General features: G+C 49.7%; 1 protein-coding gene across 4 annotated transcripts in view; it reads left to right on the forward strand.

Moving 5' to 3' along the window:
* Positions 1 to 7,382, forward strand: part of SMIM17 (small integral membrane protein 17) — a 61,004-nt gene extending 53,622 nt beyond the window's left edge. For 2 of the 4 annotated variants that reach the window (XM_040633769.1, XM_040633771.1), the window contains 3 exons: positions 1,145 to 1,390; positions 3,470 to 3,549; positions 5,543 to 7,382. In XM_040633769.1, coding sequence (XP_040489703.1) covers positions 1,228 to 1,390; positions 3,470 to 3,549; positions 5,543 to 5,653 — 354 coding nt within the window. In that variant the 5' untranslated portion in view covers positions 1,145 to 1,227 and the 3' untranslated portion in view covers positions 5,654 to 7,382. The remainder of the gene's footprint in view (positions 1 to 1,144; positions 1,391 to 3,469; positions 3,550 to 5,542) is intronic. The other 2 variants (XM_040633772.1, XM_040633770.1) reach the window with 2 other exon arrangements.
* Positions 7,383 to 11,141: the final 3,759 nt, after the last annotated feature.

Here is an 11,141-nt window from a genome sequence, read left to right on the forward strand (position 1 = left end):
TACACCAAGAGAATTTACTCCTTTTAAAAAAATTACTATTCACCAGGGCCGTCGTCGTCGTCAGTAGGTAATGTACTGCGAGGTTGATAATGCATACAGTTCCCTAGAATAAGAACATAAACCAGCCTTAGGGTCTCAAGGAAAGGGTTACCCAGTATAGTTCAGACAGCTCCTACAAACAACCTCCTGAGTTTTGGGTTGACAAGATCTAGAATGAGAATACTTTAGAGAATTACTATTCACCAGGGCCGTCGTCGTCGTCAGTAGGTAATGTACTGCGAGGTTGATAATGCATACAGTTCCCTAGAATAAGAACATAAACCAGCCTTAGGGTCTCAAGGAAAGGGTTACCCAGTATAGTTCAGACAGCTCCTACAAACAACCTCCTGAGTTTTGGGTTGACAAGATCTAGAATGAGAATACTAAAGAGTGTCTCATTTTATTTATTTATGTGACAGAGATAGAGACAGCCAGCGAGGGAACACACACAAGTGGGGGAAGTGGGATTATTTATGTGACAGAGATAGAGACAGCCAGCGAGAGAGGGAACACAAGTGGGGGAAGTGGGAGAGGAAGAAGCAGGCTCCCAGCGGAGGAGCCCGATGTGGGACTCGATCCCAGAACGCCGGGATCACGCCCTGAGCCGAAGGCAGACGATTAACGACTGCACTACCCAGGCGCCCCAAGAGCGTCTCATTTTAAATTAGACTTTTAAACCCCCACCTGGGGAATGCTTCTTGGTTTTCTTTCGTGCCAACCAAAGAGAAATTTGGGGCTGCTGGGGGCTGGTGGGAAGACTGTGGCCCTTTCCACTGCAGCCAGAGGGATTCTGGGGTTGACTGTCTCTTCCTAAAGCCTTCTGGCTGTGTGCTTTGGGCTGTGGAATGAACGAGTGTGTGAATGTGCCGCTCTCTGGCCCCCACCTCGAAACTCCTGTCCCTCTCCTGCTGTATTTGTCTCTCGGGCACTTATCAGTTGGCGCGCTGGCTGCCTCTCCCCACTCAGGCCCCCACTAGAATGCAAGCCCACGGGAGCAGGAGCCTCCTTCCGTCACGGCTGTGTCTCTGGCACCTAGAAATGGTGCCCGGCACGCAGATGGCACTCTAAATATTTGTGGAATGACTAAATGTTTGTCCGCCCCCAGGTTCTGGATCCTGTGCCCCGGGAACCCAGCGGGAGCTGGAGGAGAACGAGACACTTGCCTTGGAACCTCGACGTCCCGGGAAGATGCAGAGCCTCAGACCTGAGCAGATTCGGGGGCTGCTGGAGCCTGAGAGGGCCAAGACGCTGCTGCCCCGGGAGAGCAGGGCTTGGGAGAAGCGTGCCACCTCGGCCAAAGACTGGGTGGCTGTGGAGGTCGGGGCCACCAGCTGTGATGGCGATGAGAAAGGTGAGGGGCCGGCGTCCCGGGGGAGGTGGGGCAGGTTGTGGCAGAGCCTCGGGGAAGACACAGCACTCATTCCTTCACTCTTATTCATGGAGCCCTGTGTCTATCAGCCTTTGCCGGGTAGCAGGTCACCCCGAAACTCAGTGGCTTAAAGCAACAGTCATTAGTCTGCTCGGGAGTCTGCAGGTCAGCCTATGACGTGGCCCCAGGGGACAGTTCTCCCGCTGCCCGTGTCCGCGTTTGCCCACGCTGCCACCAAAGGCAGCTGCTGACCTCACTCGCATGTCTGGCTGGCTTGAGGGGGCTGACTTTGGGCCGCTTTCTCCCGCAGGCTAGCCCAGGCGTATTCTCATGGGGTGGTTGTGCAGAAAGAGGGAAAACTTCAATTCGCAAGCACTTTTGAAGCTGTACTGGCCACGCAGTTGCTCACAGGCCGTTGGTCAAAATAAGCAACGTGGTCAAGCATCACTGTGGGAAGGGGCTGCCCAGGGGTGTGGGCACGGGGATCAGTGAACAAGTGGAAGGTCACTCGGGATGAAAATCTACCACAAGCACCTACTATGTGCTGGGTGCTCGGGATCTAGACGCGAACAAGATGGCCCCAGTAGACCTGATTTCAGTGAGAGACAGACGATGAGCCACAAAATTAAAGAAAGGTAATGTCTGATGAGAGCTCTGAAGACAGTAAAATGGGCTGATGGACGGAGAGGGACCCAGGGGTGGTCAGGGAGGGCGAGAGAAGGAGGACCAGGAGTCCTTTATTCCGAGAGCTGGGGGTCACCTTGTGGGCCACTGGAGCCACAGGCAATGACCCCACGATGGCGACAGGCTGGCTGTGTGCTGAACAGAGCGGAGACCGGGGCAGAAGGTAGAGCTCAGCCAGGGCCAGCGACGGGGCGTCTTGGAGACGGCGGCACAGCAAACGTTATTTCAATATTGGGAAGCTGCTGGAAGGTTTTACGGAGGAGGAAGACAGGATCTCATTTGTGTTTCAAAAAGATTCTGCTGACTCCGTGGTTCTCACTGGGGGCGATGTTACCACCCACCTCCCCTCCCCGGGGGATGTTTGGCAAAGTCTGGAGTTTGGGTTATCTGAATGGGGAACATGTTACCACCACATAGCAGGTCAAGGCAATGCTGCTAGTGGGAGGACGAGGATCCACCCTACAGGTCACGAGACCCACCCCACTACAAGGAGTTACACAGTGGCACCCAGGCTGAGAAAGCCCGCATCCGGCTGCGTGTGAGGATGAACTGTAGGATCAGGAGGTCGGAGTGGAGGCTGGTAGGCTGGATAGGAGTCTCCTGCAACCGTCGGGGAGAGAGAGGACCTAGCTACGTGTGGCAGTGGTGGACATAAGGGTAGGGATTTGGGACACATCTGGGAGGGAGAGTCAGAGTTCTTGCTGATGGATGTGGGGAGGGGAGGACAAGAGAGATTCCCAGGATAACTCCTGGGGTTTGGGCTCAAACAGCTGGACTGAGGGTGGGACCCCTGAAAGGCAGCCCCACAGCAGAATGGGGAATTGACCTTCTCCTAGGGGCGGTGTCTTCCCTTCTCCCACAGGGGACGAGCAGGCCTGGGACGGAGGTGTGGGTGGTATGGGTGTCGTAAGGAGGAGGTCTGGGGGCTCCTAGTGGGGCCTGGGTGCAGGGAGAGTGGAGCATGCCGATCTTTGGCCTGACCCCCAGTGCTATCCAGCTAAGGAGTGAGAAGGTTGTTGAAATTTGAAAGTGGGGAGATGTCTCCACCAGCCGCCGGGAGCTGGCAAGCCTGCTTGGTCCTGGCTTAATTCTGCAGCTCTTTCCTCGGCTCCCTAACTGGGTTTTTGCAGGAGGCCCGTAGAGAAGGGACTATTTTACTTGTTTGACAGGTGAGGGATCAGAGGCTCAGGTGGCAGAGCACATCAGGTGACCCACGTTAAGTCTTCCACGTAATGACAGAAACAGGATCAGAACTGGGTCTCGGATTCTATCTGGGTCACCGGAGCCACATGGGCCAGAGGGTGTGTGTGCGTGAGTGTGACAGAGACCCCCAGCTGCCCTGGTTGCTGACTCGTGGCCCCTGTCTCCTGTGCTCAGGTCTGTCTCCTCAAGAGCCTGGGCTGGCCCAGGACTGGAACGCGGCGGAGGGAGATGAGGAGTCAGAGGACTCGCCGCCGGTGAGTTGGTGGTCTCCTCCTCTTCCGCAGATGCCCGCAGATCTCAGTGGGTGGTCCCTTCCCTTCCCCTGCCCGCTTGGGGGTGCGAGCCCCAAGCAGTGTCCATGGGAGACAGGATAAAGCCTGTGGTCGTCGGACCTGGAGTGGAGGGTCGCCATGTGATGGGCTCTGTCCACACGTACCCTCTGACCCTTCACTCATAAACTCAGATTAGCCATTCATTCCCCTGCCTCCGCATCGGTGTGCGCGTTCCATCCCTCCCTCTGTCTGTCTGTCCGTTCATCCACCTCCTCTGTCTATCTCCTCGTCCATTCACCCACCGATCCTCCTGTCCATTCACCCGTCTGTTCATCCGCCGACTCACTGAACATCAAGCCTTCACTGTCCTCTCATGCGCCCAGGCTTTCATTCGCCGGCACACCGTGCATATATCCAGTTATCTGTGTACTTGCCCACCCGTCCATCCATATGCAGTCGTTCCATCCATTCAGTTGCCGTACGTCCTTGCAGAGGTTTCCCCCTTGGAAACTGAGACTAGTTGGGATTTTCGTGCAAGGGGTTTACTGAGGGAGCATGCTCTCAGGAGGCACCCGTAGGTGGTGAGGGAAGCTGGAAAGGGCGAGAGGGAGTTTAATTGGGGTTCAGCCTGGAGCCGATCCCACGAGGAGCTCTGGGACGTCAATAGTCCTTGTCCTCCTCCGGGCCAGTGGGGAGCCTGTTACGCCCTGTCACTGGTGTGGACGACCTCCCGTGTGATTCTCAGGGAGGTAGCTCCCATAGCAGAGGGCATTCATTTCTCAGAAGGGGCGATCATGAACGGAAGCGATCGGCCGTAGTTAGCAGCCGATTCGCACAGCAGCTTGAAGGGCGACAAAGGGGAACCAGGTGAGGCATGGTTGGGTCTGTTATTAGCGGTGGCGTGTGTGTGTGTGTGTGTGTGTGTGTGTGTGTGTGTAAAACTTCTGCATTGCTGATGACCTGTATTTATTACCCTTTCTTAACTTTAACTCTGATTTAAAAAATTACCATAAATATTTCCAACAAAATGCACAGATCAGTGAGCGTGTATACGTGTAACCAACACCCCAAGGAAGATATTGAGCACGGCCGTTATCCTAGAAAATTCCCTCATCTTCCTTTCTGGTCTCTCTCACTCCGCCACCCTGAGGCAACCCCATTTCTGATTTCTGATAGATTAGTTTTGCCTGCCGTTGAGCTTCATAGAAATAGAGCCCTACCGTAACTCACATATATTTCTGAAAACCCAAAAAAGAGATTATAGCACAATTAGTATCCTGCCATTTGGTGTCTTCATAATAAATATTCTGGATAGCTTTCCGTATTGATATATGTATTGATCGCCTTTGTTCTTGGTTACATTTACTTTCTGTAGCTCCCAAGTGTTCTGTAGTGTGTGTGTCACACCCGTTTCCTCAACTGACGGACTGTCAGATCTTTGGTGTTGTGGTTGCCACAGAAAAATAAATATTTGTCAAGTTGTCCTGTTTTTCTATAGCATGAATTATGAGGAACTTCATAAAAATCTGTATTTTCTGGTCTCCAAGATCTCCTGCATCAGAAAATCCAAGGGCGGAGCCCCGATTTTTGAAAAATATCCTCCACGATTTTCTGAGGCTTTGCCAGGTCTCGGAGCTGCTTGCGTTGAACATTTCATAGTATCTGCTCCATCCGGTTCTCTTCTTTTTCAGGATTTTTTTTTTCATGTCGCCGCCGCCTAGCTTCCCAGATAGCTCACTATGTCATATCCATTCCCAAAACTTCCCTGATATTTTAGTACCTGTCGCACTGCACTCATCCCTCATTTGGAGAAGAACTGTCACCATGAACCATCTTGTCTTCCCACCCTTCCTCGTGTCTTTCCGTTCCCGTGTTCATCTGACAGAGATTTATGGAGCTCGTGCTCTGTGCCAGGCAAGAAACAATGGTGGCCCTTGCATTTCTAGTACTTACCCATTTTTCCCCTCTGTTCCAGGGCTTTGTGGAGTGGTCGAAAGCTCCACAACAAACCACCATAGTCTTGGTAGTGTGCGTCCTGTTCCTGTTCCTGGTTTTAACAGGGATGCCTATGATGTTCCACATTTAGCTCTAGTGATGACGACTGTTGTGAAATAAGACGCACTGCTTCTTGGTAAGGCCATGTCTTGGTTAAAAATCAGGAGTAGGTGTTGCATATTAGCAAATGCCTTTTAATTTGCTTTTTAAAAATTTTAATCCAGAAAGAGGATTTTTTTTTTTTTTGTATTTAACTTTCTGGGGTGAGGTTTTGCATTACCGTATTTCACTGAACTTAAAACATCGTCGATTGTAACACACGTATTATTTTATATACGACTGAGAAAGAAAAACATGCTACTTCATCGTAAGACGCCACCATCCGGACGACGCAGCCCGACGTCAGAGAGGATGAAAAAAGGTGCAACTTGGGACTGATGAAATCTGGTAGACTTCTTAATATCACATCATCTTTGTCATCTTCGGACCATGGTGCAGCACTCTTCCCAGACCCTGACTGTACGTCATGGTATTTTATGTATGAGTCTTCCCTCTCTCTCTCCACACGTAAGATCGGTGCTATCTCTGTCGTGTTTTGGTAACATGCCCAGGCTTACAGCGTACAAGGACGTCACTTTTATTGCTGTCTAAGCCTTAGAATAGTTTCTGTAGCTTAAGAAGTATCACTTCCTTAACATTTTGAAAGAGTTCACCAGTCATCAGGGCCTGGAGCTCTGGGGAGAAAGTTGCAGCTAAATTCTTAGGGGGCTTTCTCAGTTTCTTCCCATGTTATCGGTTTGTGAATACTTTTTACTTCATTAATTTTGGTGATTTATAGCGTTTTTTTAAGCCCTAGGGAATTCTTCATTCCTCTGAACTTTTCAGATTGTTAGCCGAATTATAAATACTGTTCTGTAATTAAATGAAAAACTTCTTTATTTTGTTCTAACCCCTTTCTTCCTTTCGACTTCCGTTCATGGTTTACCCGTTATTAGATTTATCAAAGTTTTGCCTCGTCTACGATTACTTTTCCAAAGAACTAGCATTGGGATTTATTTATATCCATATTTTTCTAGTTTGTAATTTTTTCCCATGAATACGTATGGGGTTTATTTTTTTATTATTTCTATTCCTTGTCTGTTTTTGTGTTGAATAATTAATTCATTGATAATCTCTTTATGAGATTATTTGCTAAAATAGTATGCTTAATAATAAATGTACTTCTGGTTATAGCCTTGGCCACATCTTAAAGTTTGGTAACTTGTGTGCTTGGTTATGTTGTCATCTAAATGTTATAATGTAGCGTTTCTAAGGCGTGCTTTAAACTCGTGACCAGATTTATTTAAAAGTAGTTTTGTTTTAATGATTCACTACACTGTGAACAAAGAACGTGGCCTCTACTATATCTGCTTTCGACACCTTTTTAAAAGCTTTTATTGTGGCCCTACGACACGTCCAGTGTTTGTACAGGTTTCATGGACATTTAAGGTGAATATGTATTTTCAGTCTGTAGAATTCAAAACTGTACATGTCTATTAATCAACTCAGTTTTACCAATTATATTGCTTACATTCTTGTGTTATTTAATTCTGGCTCACCTTCTCTCTCAAAAACCAGTAAGGTTATGTGAAAATCTGTTAGTACGACTATGTTTGTCAATCCACTTTTGTAACCTTTGCTTTATGTATTCAGCCACTGGGTAGTCTGATGCCCTTAGTTACAGCACTGTTACGCCTTTGCCAATTAAAGGATAAATGTAAAAGACTGAGCACAATGCCAGGCACGTAGCAGCCACGCAATAAATATTAGTTAAAACCTGATTCTGAATCCTTTGTGAAATAGAAAATGATTGCCTTTAAACCAATTTAATCCTTTGGCTTATATTTTACCTTGTCTGATAGAGGTTGGTATTTCCATCCTGTTCTTTTTAAATTCGTCTGTGGGTGTGTTTGCGTGTGTATTTAGACTCTTTCTATCATTTTGTTTCGATAGAGGACTTCCAGTGGCCTCTCCTGAGTTTGCCAAAGAAATCAGGGCCGGGAGAAGTATGGGATTCTGTCTCTCCCCATCCTTCCCGCCAGCTGATTGCATCCAACAAGCAACAACAGTCCCTTAAAAGAAACACAAGCCTCAGCCGTTACATTCACTAGGATTTATTGGTTGCAGATAACAGAAGCTCGATTCAAATGAACTTAAGCTCATTATTAATTATGGATTCATGTTACACCACCAAAGTTTGGGATGAAACTGGCTTAATTTATAGCTGGTTCCCGGGTCTTAAAAATATCACTGGGACCTCTCCTCTCCATTGACCTCGGGGCTATGGTCCCTTTCAGGGGTGACCTCCTTTTTCTCCACATGGCTGGGAGGATGGCTACCACCACCACCCTGATCTTCTCTGCCACACAAACTGGAATCTTGAAGTAAGGAATGGAGGCAGGAACAAGCTGTCATGGGAACAGGCAGAGAATGCACAGCAAGGACAGGGCAAGGGTGGAAATGGGGAGATGCCTGTGAGGACCGTCCTACGTGTCCCGGCCACGGGGGCTGCTGTGGGCGCTGTGGGCTGTGATTAGTTCGGCCTGTGCGACAAGTCTTAACTCTGTGGGGTATTGAAAAGAATCACGATACTAATGTCGATCAAATAAGCAATGGGCCTTCATCTGGGCTCTACCACATGCCGGGAACCTCATTTCACCGACGAGGAAAGTATCCACCTGCACCCCTGATGTTCTGTTCTCCATTCAACAGCCAGATAGATCCCATGAAACCATAATTAACACCATTCCTAACCCGCTCGCTTCAGCAGGTAAAAGCCAAGGTCCTCACTGTGGCCGCCCACCCCTGCGGGAACCGGCCTGCGCTCGCACCCCTCCCTCCGTTCCAGCCGCACTGGCCTTCTGCTGTTTCAACAAGCCCATCATGCGCCTGCCTCGGGACCTCTGCACTGACTCCAGAACGGACCTCTGCCTGGAATGCTCTTCCTCCAGAAGCTGACATGGCTCCCTCACCTCCTGCTGTACTCTGCTCCAACATCTCCTCAGAGATGCCGTCCTCCGCTGGTCAGTCTGCATAGCCTGTAACACCACCTGACAATTACGGGTTCTCTCGAGGTTTTGGTCTGTCCTCCTCCTCTGTGGGGTGTTTCCCTGGAGGAACTGGGTTGTGGGAAGGTTCGGTTGCGGGAGGGGGGCTGCAGAGTTCAGCCTGCATTTCCCAGGCACTCTCTCCACGCCAGCTGGGGGGACCCCAACCCTTTCTGATGCCCTCCCCCATGCGCTTGAAGCTGCTCTGCCCCCTCCTGGAACGGGACGTGCTGGACCCAGGGTAGTATCTGTAGATAGTATCTGGGGAACACAGTGGGCGGGGGACGTAGGGGACCTCACATAAGTTGGCAAATACGGGAAATCTAAAACCTTAAGGAAGAAACTGGCATGCGCCGTGTGAGGTTGACGGCTGGCTGCGGGGGCGGCATTCTTCGAATGCCTATTCCTTTTCCTCCGCACCTCCTGGGGCATTTCGGGAGCTCTGAAACAGGTGTCTTCCCCGGGGCTCAGCTCCTCCACCGCTGTGGACTCGGGGCATCGCTCGCGTGCGCCACTTTCTGCAGCAGGAGGAACCCCAGACGGCCCTGTCCTCCAGGGCTGCGACCCTCGTTACGCACACTCCCACCCTCCCGGATCTGCTGGGCTGCACAGCTGGCCAAGCGGCCGACACGCGAGATGAAGGCAGAGCAGCGTGGGGACCCATGTGGCCCAAATCCACGTGGAGGTCCCCGCTCCCATGGGAGCGCACTGCGCCTGCGCGGGTGAGCCGGCCCTGGCCCGCTCTCCCTGAGGTCTTGGCAGAAGGGCTCCCAGGCCGACGCCGGTCCCGCCCACGGCCCCGCCCACTGTCCCTGGAGCCCCGCGACCTCCAGCCTTTCTGCCGCAGAGGGCCCTGCGGTGATTGAACTCAGGCCCCTGTCTGTAAACTAGGGTCCCACTTCACTCATTCATCCATTCATCCAGCACTCCCTGAGCACCTACTGTGTGCCGAGCACCTAAGCAGGGCGAAGGTCAGAAGGAGGAGTCAGACTGTGTGGTCCATAACCCCGAATAGCTCTAGGGTTGGAGCAGGTCATGTTCAACTATTCGTTCACTCAGTATTTCTTGAGGACCTACTGTGTGCTGACACTTGAGTTGGGAGATGTCTGGGGCATAGGGATGAACCGGCTGTGTCGTCCCCAACTCTGAATGATTCCAGGGCTGTTGCTGGGAGGTACAATTATTCAGACACCTGGAGCTTCTTAAGGACCTACTATGGGCGGCTTGTGCTAGACAGTTTGGATCACAGGAAGGAACCAGGTTGCATGCTCTCTGATCCAGGGCTAGTGCTAAGGATGTTCACTTATTCATTAATTTACCCGGCCTAATAATTTATATCTCCTAAGCACCTACTGTGTGCTGATGCTTGGGCTGGGTGATGTCTGGGGTACCGGGAGGAACCAACTGTGTGGTCTCTGACCCTGAATGACCCCAAGGCTGACGGTGGGCTGTACAACTAGTCACCCAGTACTTCATGAGGACCTACTCTGTGCTGAGGCCTGAGTGATGTCTGGAGCACAAAGACTCAGACACCATGAGTCTTGACTCTGTAAGGCAGGTTGGGGATTTTTCACTCATTCATCTATACATGTGAGATTTCCTGAGGACCTACTGCATGCCAAGGCCTGTATAGGTAACGTCAGGGCAAAAGGCCCTTCACCAGCTTCCTTGGTAGGACTAAGAGCCAAGGAAACTAGTGGGCAGGGAGACAGATGTGTTTGTGTTTATGTGTCTGTGTTGCTGTCTTAGCTTCCCTCCTCCTTATACACATTAAAGATCATTTATGTTTATTTTCAAGGCTTGACATTTTCTGACAAATTACATCCCTTTTTCAAACTTTTTCAGGGGCCAAGGAAATCTGAATATGGAACAGACACTGGATTATCAAGAAATTAATGTTTCACTGGGTGTGATAGTATTGTGGTTGTATAGAAGATAATCTTTTTTAGAGATGCAAATGAAGGTATTTAGCAGTAAAGTGATACCAGGTCTGCAATTTACTTTAAAATAGACCAGGAGGGGTGCCTGGGTGCCAAAGCGGTTGAGCGTCTGCCTTCGGCTCAAGGCGTGATCCCGGCGTTCTGGGATCGAGCCCCACATCAGGCTCCTCTGCTATGAGCCTGCTTCTTCCTCTCCCACTCCCCCTGCTTGTGTTCCCTCTCTCGCTGGCCGTCTCTATCTCTGTCGAATAAATAAATAAAATCTTTAAAAAAAAAAAAATAAAATAGACCAGGAAAAAAATATAGACATATTTCATGGCCTATTTTAAAAGCAAATATGTATCATAAAATATGGTACATTTTGTAATGAAATCATTTTTAGGTATTGTGTTCCTATTCTATTAAAATAGTATTTTTTAATGCATTCAAATTGGATGGGCATATGGGCATTTATTTTACTTTATGCTTTTTTGTATAATTGAAAAATCTCACAAAAATTTTTTATTGTGGGGGGTCGTTTTTATGCAGAAGGGGGTTTACTTTTTTTTTTTTT

Source organism: Ursus maritimus, unplaced genomic scaffold, assembly GCF_017311325.1.
Source record: "Ursus maritimus isolate PB19 unplaced genomic scaffold, ASM1731132v1 scaffold_19, whole genome shotgun sequence".
NCBI classification, from domain to species: domain Eukaryota; kingdom Metazoa; phylum Chordata; class Mammalia; order Carnivora; family Ursidae; genus Ursus; species Ursus maritimus.